The following is a 12023-nucleotide window of genomic DNA, read 5'->3' on the forward strand; positions in this document are numbered from 1 at the left end:
CCCGCTTTATGCAGCTGCTTAAAGGGGCAGCGGCGGCTTGATTGGGCAGATCCGATGAGCCGATCTGTCTCCGCCCACCGCTTCCACCTGAGGCGTAGTTGGCCGGCGCGAGCTGGAGGATAGGCGGGACAGAGCTCCTCCCCATCGCGGGTCTCGGCCCTGCCCCTGCGAGAGCACGTGACTCCGTCCCGCCTCTTTCAGCTCCGCCCCTGGCCCGGGCTGTGAGAGCGGGCTGCGGGCCCAGCCGCGCCCTCCGCCCGGTGGGGAGCGGTGGCTGCGTGAGCTTCGGTGCACAGCTCTGCACACATGTACACGTAGCTGTGCACAGGGGTACGCATACACATAGATACATGCACAGATGCACAAGTGTGCACACTTGCAATATACAGATGCACACATGAAAGGGGTGCAGGCCAGGGTAAGCAACTGTCTGTACACGCAGGTGCAGGCCAGCTGTAAGAAAAAGAGCAAAACTCACCTGCCTGTAAAATGGACTGTCTGTAGGAGCGAGTGAGCGGGAGCCTGAGTGAAGGTCCCTCTGCAGAAAGAAGGTGGAGTCAAGTCTGAAGGCAGCAGAGTTGTGCCAGGTGGTGCCTGTGCAGGGAACATTTTCTCAGGGATTTATAGCCAACCAGAGCTTTGGTAGCTCCCTTTGCCTCCAGCCACATGCTCCTGCTGCATGCCTCTAACTGCTGGGCTGCAGGAAGATTCAGTTTTTTGGGGGTCTGTGCCAGGATCAGGACGTGGCAGGAGTGGAGCAGGTTGGAGGCTCATGCTGGGGGTAGGCTGGGGGCCAGCAGGGTGTGGGCAAAATGGCAGATCCAGCCAGCAGCTGGACTCCATTGCCCAGCAGCCCCTTCCCATGCCACTGTGGTCAGTTTCTGTGGTGACCAGTGCTGGCAGGACCCAGGGCTGTCCAGGGAGCTGCTCTGTGGCCTGGGCTAGGATCTTGCAGTGGTGACAGTGTGGTCCAGAGCTGGGGCACAGCTGCAATCTGCTGCCTACACATCCCTGCCCAGGCCATGCACCAGTGGACTGCAGCTCTGCCCTTGCTGTCACTAGAACAGCTCCCTGCCAGTGCTGCTGTGGCTGGTATCCATGGAAATCCTGGCCCCACACTGTCGTGGTACCACCACTGCTGGGGTCTACGTGGAAGCCAGCTGCAGCAGAAAATGGGAAATGGAGGCCCACAGGCCAGATTTTGCCCACTCCCGGTGTGGGATGTGGTCAGGATAGATCAGGGTTTAGAGAGTATGGGACCCTGGGTAGGAGCAGCACAGCATAAAACTGATGCTGCAGTTCAGCAGGGTTACCACCTCCCAAATGGATATTTTTAATGGTAATCTAAAAACTGTTTGCTGACAACCAAAACTGTACTATGCAGAGGGAACCTGGCCTTTGTTCACGGCCTGGTAGCAGGGTTATATTTTCAGTATATAAAACACATCAGTTAAAAGGTTGTTACTAAGGTGTTTGCAGATTGTCATTAAAACAGAAAAGTCTTGGATTGGCAACCCTGCGAGGGGCTATGGGCTTTTACAGTGGTGCTGATTAAGCATGTGATGGATGACAAGGTGGCATGATGGTCTATGAGAAATTCTGAAATTTGATAAAGGTATGCTGTTCCTACTTTTGGGAACCTCTGTTGTACAGAAGTTCCAGGGTGCCAGTTTTAACAAAACCCAAGTTCATTAGAGCTTTCATTATGCTAACCATATTATTCAGCATTAGACAATACTTCAGTGTGCTGTTTCCTTACAGCAGTGTGGAGCTATTCTCAGGCAATATTTCATGTATGTCTAACAGAAGAAATATTTGCTAATATCAAGATTCTTTGTAAGTGAATCTCTCTAAAAATCATAGTACACACCATATTTCTGGTTTGGCTAGCTAGCATTGTACTTAGGTAGCTAGCATTGAATGTAACTGTATTCCCATTGCAAGTTAAAAATATTTTTAAATGTAGCAGAAATAATTTAATTCAATGTCTATGCATAAATATTTAAACTGAGTGAATTTCACTAAAATATTTGTAATTACTAATATTAAATATATTAAGGTTAGAACACAAAATAAATCAGGAAATACCAAACTAACTTTTTATGGACAACCTGTTTTCTGTCTTAGTATCTGTGCAAATTATATTCATTAGCTACACAATATTCTTCATCCCTTGAAGAATCTTTGTCTTATTCAGTACAGGGGAAGAGTATTTCATGAATCAGGTAAAGTCGTTTTTTAATAGAAAGTATCTATTTCTGATGGCAATAAGCTGCTTAAATTTCAAACACAGACTGTCTGCCAGCAGTTCCAATGAACTATATATGCTATTCAGTTGCACTTAGGGTTGCTATTAATTAGCAGTAGGTGGCGGGGGGGGGGTCGGGGCTAGTATAGTTGGAGCCAAAGAAGAAAAACATAGTAACAATTTTTCTTTACAAAATAGAGAGAATAAAATTACCCTGATAAGTTAAAATAACCCTCTAGCACAGGGCTGTCCAGCTGGTGGCTTGTGGGCCACGTGTGGCCCTTGGACTCCTGCAGCTGCCTTTTCCACTGCTGTGCAGTGGGGGAGGACCTGGGTGAGAGGCCACATGCAGAGGCCTGTGCAACCTTCCTACGGCTGGGTAGGATCCATGGATTGGTTTTCAGAGGGGGCTGTGCGCTACTACCAGTGCTACCTGTGTAGTGCAGGGAGAATCCAAAAGTGCTGGGCAGTATGGCAGCACACAGCAGATGCCATGTGCAATCAATCCCTGGCTACATGTAAACTGGAGAGCCATATTTAGTTTCTGCTGAAGTAGTGGGAGCAATATTGTCAACTCCAAGTATTCAAAAATCATGAATCAGTCCACACAAAATTCAGGAGAAACACCTCTCAAAACCTACAACATTTAAATACACATACATATTTAGGGAAGACTTAAATTCCATTTTAAAGCTTTCTTCTGCAGTCACCAGGGCGAGGAACATTTGTTTTTGGAAAGATGTCTTCTTTAAAAAAACAAAGAATTCTAAAATCTGGGGTTATAAGAAATCACTAAACTATCGTGGGACTTACTACAATTGAGAGAAGTCAGCAACACTTCATAGATCCATCCTCAGGACTGTTTACTGGTAATAAATAAAATACATTTGTTCCCAGTTCAGGAGAATGAGAAGAAAATATCAGTTGAAGTTTAATCACTCTCAGGAATAGGTGATTCTGAAGCCTGTTCTTCAGGGATGAAATAGTAAGTCTGATTTTGAATGTTGTTATTGTTGGATTACACTGAATGATCTTTCTGCACACTAGATTTAAATAGTTGTTTTTCAAGCACAGACAGGGGTTGAGGGCTCTTCCAGTCAGCGCAATGAATTCTGTGGATTTCAAATATGTATCCTACTTTGTTTTGCCAAATACACCTGTTTAATCACCAGAGATCTGGGTTTTCCATTCCCCACAGAAAAACGGAGAAAACCATAGATTTCCCATTTTTATCAGAGAAAGTGTGGATTTCCCCTTTTAGCAGAGAAACCCATGGATTTCCCCCTTTTGGAAAGAGCTCTGCAGGCTGGCTGAGTTCCAGCCTGTAAGAGCTGTTTGCAAAAAGGGTGGGAAAGCCCCAGCCCTGCCTGGAGGGGGATGGAGTGGGGAAAGAGTGGGGCCTGAGGCTTTTAGTCAGTTCCCAAGTCTTGGGTCAGGCTCACTCTCCTAAAGCCTGTGAAGTGGTAAGTGGGGTTTGCAGGGGGTTGGGGGGTTGGCTGGGCAGGGCTTGGGGGGAAGCTGGCTGGGGGCTGAGGAGTGGAGAGCTTTGCAGCCGGCTGGCAGCTGGGGTTTTGCACCCTCCCAGCTCCAGCCGGAGTGCCTAGCCGGCTGCAAATGCCACCCCCACCCCGCCGGACTGTCAGGCCAGCTGCACCTGGGACCTGAGCAGTACTAGCGGCCCAACCAGGCTCAGCTCCTCCAGATGTAGTTTCCCTGAAGGGCTGATAACATGACTTGTGTGCAGCTGGCCAAGCGGCCATTCCACATTTTTCCCCAACACCTCCCTGATCCCTCAGCCAGTTCCCCACAGGAGTGTGTCCAGTGTCCACACACACACACACGCATGTACAGATGCACAGACACATGTACACATAGCTGTGTGGGTACGCATACACATATATACATGCACAGGTGCACACTTGCAATACACAGATGTACACACGAAGGGGGGGGGTCCGGGGGGGGTGGGCTTTAATTGTAATCACAGATTTGGGGGGTTTTTGTAATTTTTTTAAATCAGAGAAAACCAAGATCCCTGTATCACATTATAAGATTGCCAAGTAAAAATTCTATAGGCAATAAAGATTCTGCCCATAGAACTGGAAAGGGTAATGATGCCTCCACTTCTGTCCTGTATTTTGGCTAGATTTTTTTCCTACTCATAAACAATGCTATTTTTAAATATTAGACTGCAGTAATTTGTTATCTCAGGCAAAGGTAGCCTCAACAGTGACTAGGGATAAGGCATCTGAGCCTACAGAAGGACTAAATTCTTTCAATTCTCAGTGTTGTTAAATGTTGTTCAACATCTAAGAAACAATTATAACCTCCTAAACTCCTTGACATGCAAAACTATACAAACCAAGTTAAGTGGCAGGTGTTCCTATATTTGGCAATTCTGAAAGTTACCTTCAGGATTACACAGCCTGTCAAGCACTTTGAAATAAAATCTACTTCAAGAGATATTCTACAAAAAACAGCAAAAATCCACCAAACCTTGTTATCATTTACCAGCATTTTGTTCTGGTATAAAGTGACCGCCACTCTTGGATTTTCTGCAAAAGTTTAGATTTTGAAAAAAATCATTCAGATCTGAACCAGATAGTACTCTCTCAGGGCATTTTAGTCCTGCAGGTGCATGGAACTTGAAACTTATAAACACTTAATCAATTTCATAGCTATCATCAATAGTAAAGGAATCAGAATTCGTGGCTGAGGTGATATCTTTTATTAGACCAACTGGGGTGGGTGGGTGTGTGGGTGTGTATTTGCAAGCTTTCAGGCACAGGGACCTTTCATCAAGTATAGAAGTTTGCAAAGATTGTAAAAGTTCTTTTAGGTAAATATGAAAAGTGTAAGTAGTAAAGAGTACTTGTGGGTTACCTTGCATTCAGGCAGCTTTACCCACAAACTAATCAGTGCAGCCACAATAAATATAATCAGAAGTGGTGGAAATTATGGCTGATTCCAGAGGCCTGTGGAGAATTTGAGACTGTCCCAGATTTTGCTCCCTAAATGTTGGTCACTATATTCAGATATGTATGACCTATTTTATAAATCTCTAGGCTTGGTTGTATCACTTACTTTGCCATCATTAAGCAAAGACAAATTGGCATTTGCAGGGTGCAGAATTTTCCATATGAGATGATGGGCAGCTTTTTGAGAAAGCATCTTTGGTAAAATATAGATATTTGCACAGCAACCACATGACACATACAAAAAGGACCAATCACACTGATCTTGCAAAAACTCATTCATATGCTTTCATATCCTTTACTACTACTCAAGTTAGTAAGGCTAAGCACATACATTTCAGGACTGAGGCTAAGACATTTTTTGGCTACATTCAGGCAAATCATGGTCTTCATCTGCCAGAATTACTACAGCTTATGTAACAATGCTGCTGGTCTGATAAAAACTAAAGAGAAAAACGTTACTGATGTTTCTGGATTAAAGAAATAAGGATAGAAAAAAGAAGGAAAACAAAAAGTTGAACTGAAATATTCAGGTAAACATAATTAGAAGAAATTCTAATGCTAATTCTGTAACATGAACAGATGCAGGGATCTCTTCTTACAGCGGGACACTGACATTTACAAGAAAACGATATATGCATAAAAATAATATCAAGTTTTTCTAAAGTCAGTTTTTTCCTCATAACTGCTACAGTTTGTTTATTCCTTTACTAAAACAAAAAGTCACAAAAATGCTGTTTCTTTAAATTCATTTATATTTAAAGGGATAATAAGGAATGTTGATAACAGACAGTTCTGAAACTTCTGTGAAGCCTCTTCTGTATGATGGGAGATAAAAGATACTAGAAGGCAACAAAGTTTTAGTGCCTGTCTCTTTTTTAAATCAGATTAAGTTATATTTTCCCTACAGTTAAGAAAAAGAAAGTTTAAACACTGATTTTTGAAGAATAAAAGCCGAAATTGAACATTTTCTAACTTATAGAAATACAGGAAAAAGTAACACATTAATACTAAATGGAGCGTCAAGCTAGTATCTTACTGTATTATACTTAGAAGCAATTATACTACCAACAGACTTCATTGACTCTGGATTTGTATTTTATAATTTAACTTTAAAAAAAAACAGGAAGAGGAAATATCTTTAAATCATATTTTATAATTTGCACTGAAATTCAGTAGCTTTTACGTATATCTATCTAGCCTACATTTCTTTCCCAATGTACATCAGTATATGCAAGCTTCCGTCTTGATAATGTAATTGGTTGAATATCAGAGACAGTGGAGTAGCAATTCAATTACAGTCCATTAAAGACTTGTAACTCAAAGATGCATCAAACAGGATACAGGTTATCAATTTACTATTTCAATTTATCTTGGGTACTGGCAAACAGTGCAATTAAAAAAGCCCCTCTTCTCTCTCCCTCTTCCTTGCCTCTCACCCCCAAGGCTACAGTAATAAATGAAAGTATTCTATTGACCTTCCTAATGAATATTCAGAACCTTACCTGCTCCATTTCCACCAGCATTTCAGGCATTGCCTCAAACTACAAAAGAAACAAATAAATGAACAGGCTTGAAAATTCTCAGTTCTGCAGAATGCTGGCTCTCCTTTGTCTTGCCTTTGCCTGCAGAGAGCACATGGATAGGGAGAAGTGATAGCTCTGTTGACCTTTGAAATCAAAATGCTAATTTGAGCCCAGATCACGTGTGTGACAGTCAGCCTTCGGAGAAATACTGCTGCAGGGAATCAACATAAGCTTAAGATACGCAATAAGAACTTGAATTTTGATTTCATGACAGCTTATGCAAGCTAGCACAGCCATTTATGTGCACAGAAAATATTAAAGAAAATAGCTTTCTGTTGTGATCCTATGCAATTTTCCTTTTGTAGGTGGAGCTACCTAGTTTGGTCAAATAGTTGACTCATGTCGCTCTCGTCTTAAATGTAACCGTAAAGATTATGAGCGCCTACCTACCTACCACAGAGTTAAATAGATGCACATGTCAAAACATACATCTTACTTTTTAGATGTATATTTATATTAATATACTACAGTAATTGATTCCCATTACCTTTACAAAAATATTTAAAATATAAATTAACTGCTGACATTTGATGATTTCCTATTATTTTAAAGATCTATGGATTACAGTTACCTCTTTAAAAAAAAAAAAGAAAAAAATGTTACTATGTCCCATGTTACTATGTTACTGTGTCCTATGTCCCATGTTACTACCAGTAGGGTTAGGCCAGGTGGATTCGTATGTCCCACAGCTACAGGGAGGGTGCTAGGAGGGTTCTTCAAGAGCCTGGTCTGCCAGAGCCTTCAACTAAGCTTTTAGAGCCCAGTCTTCCCTAGCCATCAACACAGCCCACGAATTTCCCTATTCTTCAACACTAACACTTACACTAGCTCAAGCAACTCTAGCAGCCTCAGGGATGGCCGAAGGGACCCCTAGCAGCATAACCACATGGTCTGGCTGCAAGAGGATGACTGAGCAAAGTGGGAAGCCACAGAAGACATAGGAATAACCCAGGGAGAAAGGAAAAAATGCAGAGGTGGTGACAAAACACAGAAGCACAGACCAGGAAGGGAACCACAGCAGAAAGAAAGAACAGAAGGCAGGCAGAGAGAAAATGGAAAGGGAAGGGCAGAAATTGGGCTGAAACACCGAAAGGGGAAGATGCAGGACTTGGGAGCAAGAAGCAAGAGAAGGAGGCAATGAAGGAGGAAATGACAGACCAAGCCGTGGACTAACTTGGGGGGGGGAGTTAATAACCAGAGAACATGTTGGGGAGAAGTGCAACAGGAATGAGTGTGTAACCTGGGTGATACACAGAGATGTAATCCCTTTCCAATTGAAAGGATCAGAGTGGGTGCCAGAGCACCATGGGCGGAGTAGCTGCCTGGTGCGTGCAGCTTTTCTCCTATTCCCTGTAGCGTAGAGTCAGGATGCCAGTTAGGACTTACCCATATACCATTTAATGAGGGGAGCAGGGTTTAAGACATAACATAGATACAAGGGGGTATAGTGTACCTGGGGGGACAGGTGAACTTGGCAATGGTTAGGCATACTCATTCAATTAATAAGAGATAGGTTGCCAAAATATGAGATGCAGGTTAACAAAATCAGATGCAGCTTAACAAAATAAGAGACACAGGTACCCCAGAAGGCAGGAGAAGACAGATGAGGAACCCACCTCCCCAGTGGGGATTCCCTCCCCCCAACCAGTCACTCCTGAGTGGCCTTGACCCAGAACTCCTTTCCCAGGTGGGGATTCCCTTTTCAATCAACTCACCTCTCAATTCTCTTACCTAGGAATTAAATCCAAGTCTTCTGTTTGGTAGGAAGGGATTCCACCCCTAAGCCATCAAAGCCTGGGCTACTAGCTACAGCTCAGGCTTTTGTCCTTCAGGGAGCCTCCCAGCATCAGCCATATACCCCACCAACCCATGCACGGGGAAGCTACCCCTGCAGCTCCCAGCCAGGATCTTTGTGTGCTGGGACCAACACCCTGCCACTTCAGGACTCTTCTGGGGCAACTGCTCTGCCCCAGCTGGTCAGCTCTACCAGGTCCTTACATCCCTCCTCCATTCCACGTTGGACTGAAGCCAGGTGTCTTGCCCTTTTACCCTCTGGAGGCCCCCACCCCAAGCTTTCAAATGGACCAAACCTCAAACAGGGGTTGGGGTCTACAACCAGGTCCAGTTCTTTGCCCTGCCCCAGGTAGGGGTGGGGGGAAACAAAAAAGGGGACGGGCAAGGTTCGTTCACCTTTCAGGCCACTGCCAGTAAGTCTGTCACAAGTGAACAAAGAAGGGACGTGGTGGAATGACAGGACAGATGTACAAGAGTCAAGGTGGGAAGTGAAGGACCAGGGGACTCCAAGTTCAAGGGATTAGGTAGGATGGACCTGTGGGGACAAAGCAGGCAAAGAAAACCGCTGAGAAGGGTCAGACCGAGTCAAAAGGTAAAGGAAGAGGCAGAGAATAGACAGGGAGCTACAAGACCAGGTGACTACAGAGCAAGTAAGTGAATTAAAGTATACCAGATGACAGAACCATTGAAAAGGAGGTTGAATAAAGGCTTGACAGACAAAAGGAAGAAGAGATCAGAAAAAAAGGCAGAATCCAGGACCAGGGTTGGAAGGAAATGGGTACAACTAACCAATGGTGGGAGGAGGTTGTGAAGCTGTTGGCTACAAAGGACCAACTCACGGGATCATAATACTAAATTATTGGGTGGGATATGAAGTTACCCATAAAATCATAAATGCAAACTTTGAGTTATGGGTGGTACTGGTCACTTTAGCGCACGCACACACACACACACACACACACACACTCCCTCTCTCTCTCTCTCTCATTCAAACCCATGTAGTATAGTGTGTAGCGTGTGCTGTAGTGATTGTGAGCACTGGTGTCAGTATATCTACCTATGTGAGACACTGCAGTCTGCTGTTGGTGGTCAGCTTCCTACAAGGTGATGTCTTCTCCAGAAGGGGTCACCTGCTTGTCCTTCTGTCTTGGTAGGTCAGGTGCTGGATGAGAGGGTCAGCTTCACTGCTTTTTATCCCTTTCTGACAGACTTGTGTAATCCCCAGCATCATCTTGGCTACCCAGTCCAGAGATCGCTGTCCCACGTGGGTCTTGAGTAGTACCTGACAGCTGTTAAGTCACAGGGGTCTCTGCCTGCTGGTACCTGAAGTTTTGGGAGTCCACCCTTGACTTATTGGCTGTATTGTCATGGGTTATAGGAATAGTTCATAGAGTGAGTGCTCAGTTCCAAGAACAAGTTCTTTAGCTCGATTAGCTTAAAATGGAGTTCCTTTGGCTAGGCTGTTTGTTGAGTGAATGATCATCAGTGGACGATTTTATCACTTTACAATTACAGTTTCAATGAAGTTTTAGCAATGGTCCAGGGTATAACTTCATTCTCCAGGGAGTATACTCCTTAAGAGTTTAAAAGTATCAAATACAAAATGCCATGGTAAAGATGAGACACATGAAATATGAAAATGCACTGTGAGAAATACATAAAAATGCAATGTGAGGTAGTGAGGATTAAAGGCTACTGGGGACAGTATATTTACAGTCTTTGCAGTGGATATTTTAGTTTTGTTTTCTTTAGTGACACTGAGCTTAATTGATATCTAAATATAGTTTCTAGGTTTCTCCTACAGAAAGCCACTTCAGCTTTCTGGCTTGCTCTGAGCCTTGCCACACCTATGCAATTAGTGTGCTAGGTCTCTGCCAAAACTTAGAAAGAAAAGAAATGAACAAAATGAGGGGTGCAGACAAAAAGGGGCTTCTGTTATATCCATGTCCAGAAGGGAAACGTACAAAGGGGGCTTTCTGCTACAAAGCAAGGTAAAGGGGGACAACAGACCCCAGACTTGGCTTTACTCATGTAACCAAGCCAGATTTCCCCAGAATCCTTAAATTATACCCAAGTCACGCCCCACACCAGAACCAAGTCACACCCAGCAAGGTAGATTCATCCACCTAATCCAAGGCCACAAAAGGGAGGAAATGGCCATGACTAGAAACAAGATAGGACCAGGGGCTGACACAAAGGACTATGCAAGCAAGAAGGGAGAAGTGAGGCATGAAGTCCCAGAGAGGGGGATGGGGGGGAGGAAGGAAAGAGCAAAAGAAAGTTTATGAGGCAGGACTGGTAGATACGTGCACCAAAAGTACCAAAGCAGGGCAGCAGTCTTGGGGCAGAGACTGGGAAACAGAGACTGAGAAGCAGAGTGGGACAGGGAGGAAGAGGCATGGCATAACAAGGGTCATGGTGACGAGAGAACCATGTGTATCACCAGGCAGGTGGGAGAGCAGCTCCCACAGGTAAGTCTGGGTGCAGGGGAGGAAATCGAGGTCCCCATAGGGAGGGAGTTGGGCAGGGTAGGGGTAGGGCTAGGGCTGAGTTGTGGAATAGACATAGAGAAAAACGGTCTTAAAAAGCATCTGACAATGCAAGTTAAAAGGAGACTCTTTCAACTGATAATCTACATGTATGTCACTTGTGAAGACTCTATAATCATTACCAGGGATGGGGAAACACAGACAAGTTTAAAATGAAAACTCAACTGTATCTTAGGAAGCAGACTTGCATGTTGTAAAGTCACATCTATAAGGAAAGCTGAAAGACTGAAAACACCAAATCGCTGGATTTGTCCTTCTGTGTCAACAGCCACTCAACACAAACATTTTCATTGATAAGAATCTGAGAGTACTGGGCTTGAAGCACAGAAGATGGGTTTTTTCAGACACATTGTCCAAATCCAGATGCAGATCTCTTAGGCTAGGAATAGACAGTGCATTTGTCCATGGACAAGCTATGCCCATGTTTCTCCTACAACAGAAATATCTTGGAATTAGCACATACACATCATCACCCTTCCAGTCACGGTTTAGTGAACTGCTGAGTGCACTGCCATTTTTCTTCCATTGATTCAATGATGCCATTCCAGCATAATTCTTCAGACGCACTTTGCCATGTCCTTGGATACACTGTTAGTATTTCTTATCCCACAAACCATTTTAGTATATGTCCAATGTCCTCGGATAAAATAGTTAATCCTAAGATAAATATTTCTCCTGTTTGTAGATTTATTGCAAATAGTAAAGAATGTGAACATATTTAAGATTTTTCATTCTTAGGATAGTGAGCTGCTAGTTGCTAGATGAACATTTATTAAATGGCTTTTGAAGGCTGCAGCGAGGCACAGAGCAGGCAGAGCCCAGCTCACCTCACAGCTGCAGCCTGCTCTTGCCTCATGCAAGGATCGGGGTG

The 12023-nt window shown here is 44.0% G+C and overlaps 1 protein-coding gene across 1 annotated transcript in view; it reads right to left on the reverse strand.

Moving 5' to 3' along the window:
* MAT2B (methionine adenosyltransferase 2B) overlaps positions 1 to 6835 on the reverse strand; it is a 23178-nt gene extending 16343 nt beyond the window's left edge. The window contains exon 1 of the mRNA XM_019534875.1: positions 6729 to 6835. Coding sequence (XP_019390420.1) covers positions 6729 to 6758 — 30 coding nt within the window. The 5' untranslated portion in view covers positions 6759 to 6835. The remainder of the gene's footprint in view (positions 1 to 6728) is intronic.
* Positions 6836 to 12023: the final 5188 nt, after the last annotated feature.

Source organism: Crocodylus porosus, unplaced genomic scaffold (genome assembly GCF_001723895.1).
Source record: "Crocodylus porosus isolate Cpor-Errol unplaced genomic scaffold, CroPor_comp1, whole genome shotgun sequence".
Taxonomy (NCBI): Eukaryota; Metazoa; Chordata; order Crocodylia; family Crocodylidae; genus Crocodylus; species Crocodylus porosus.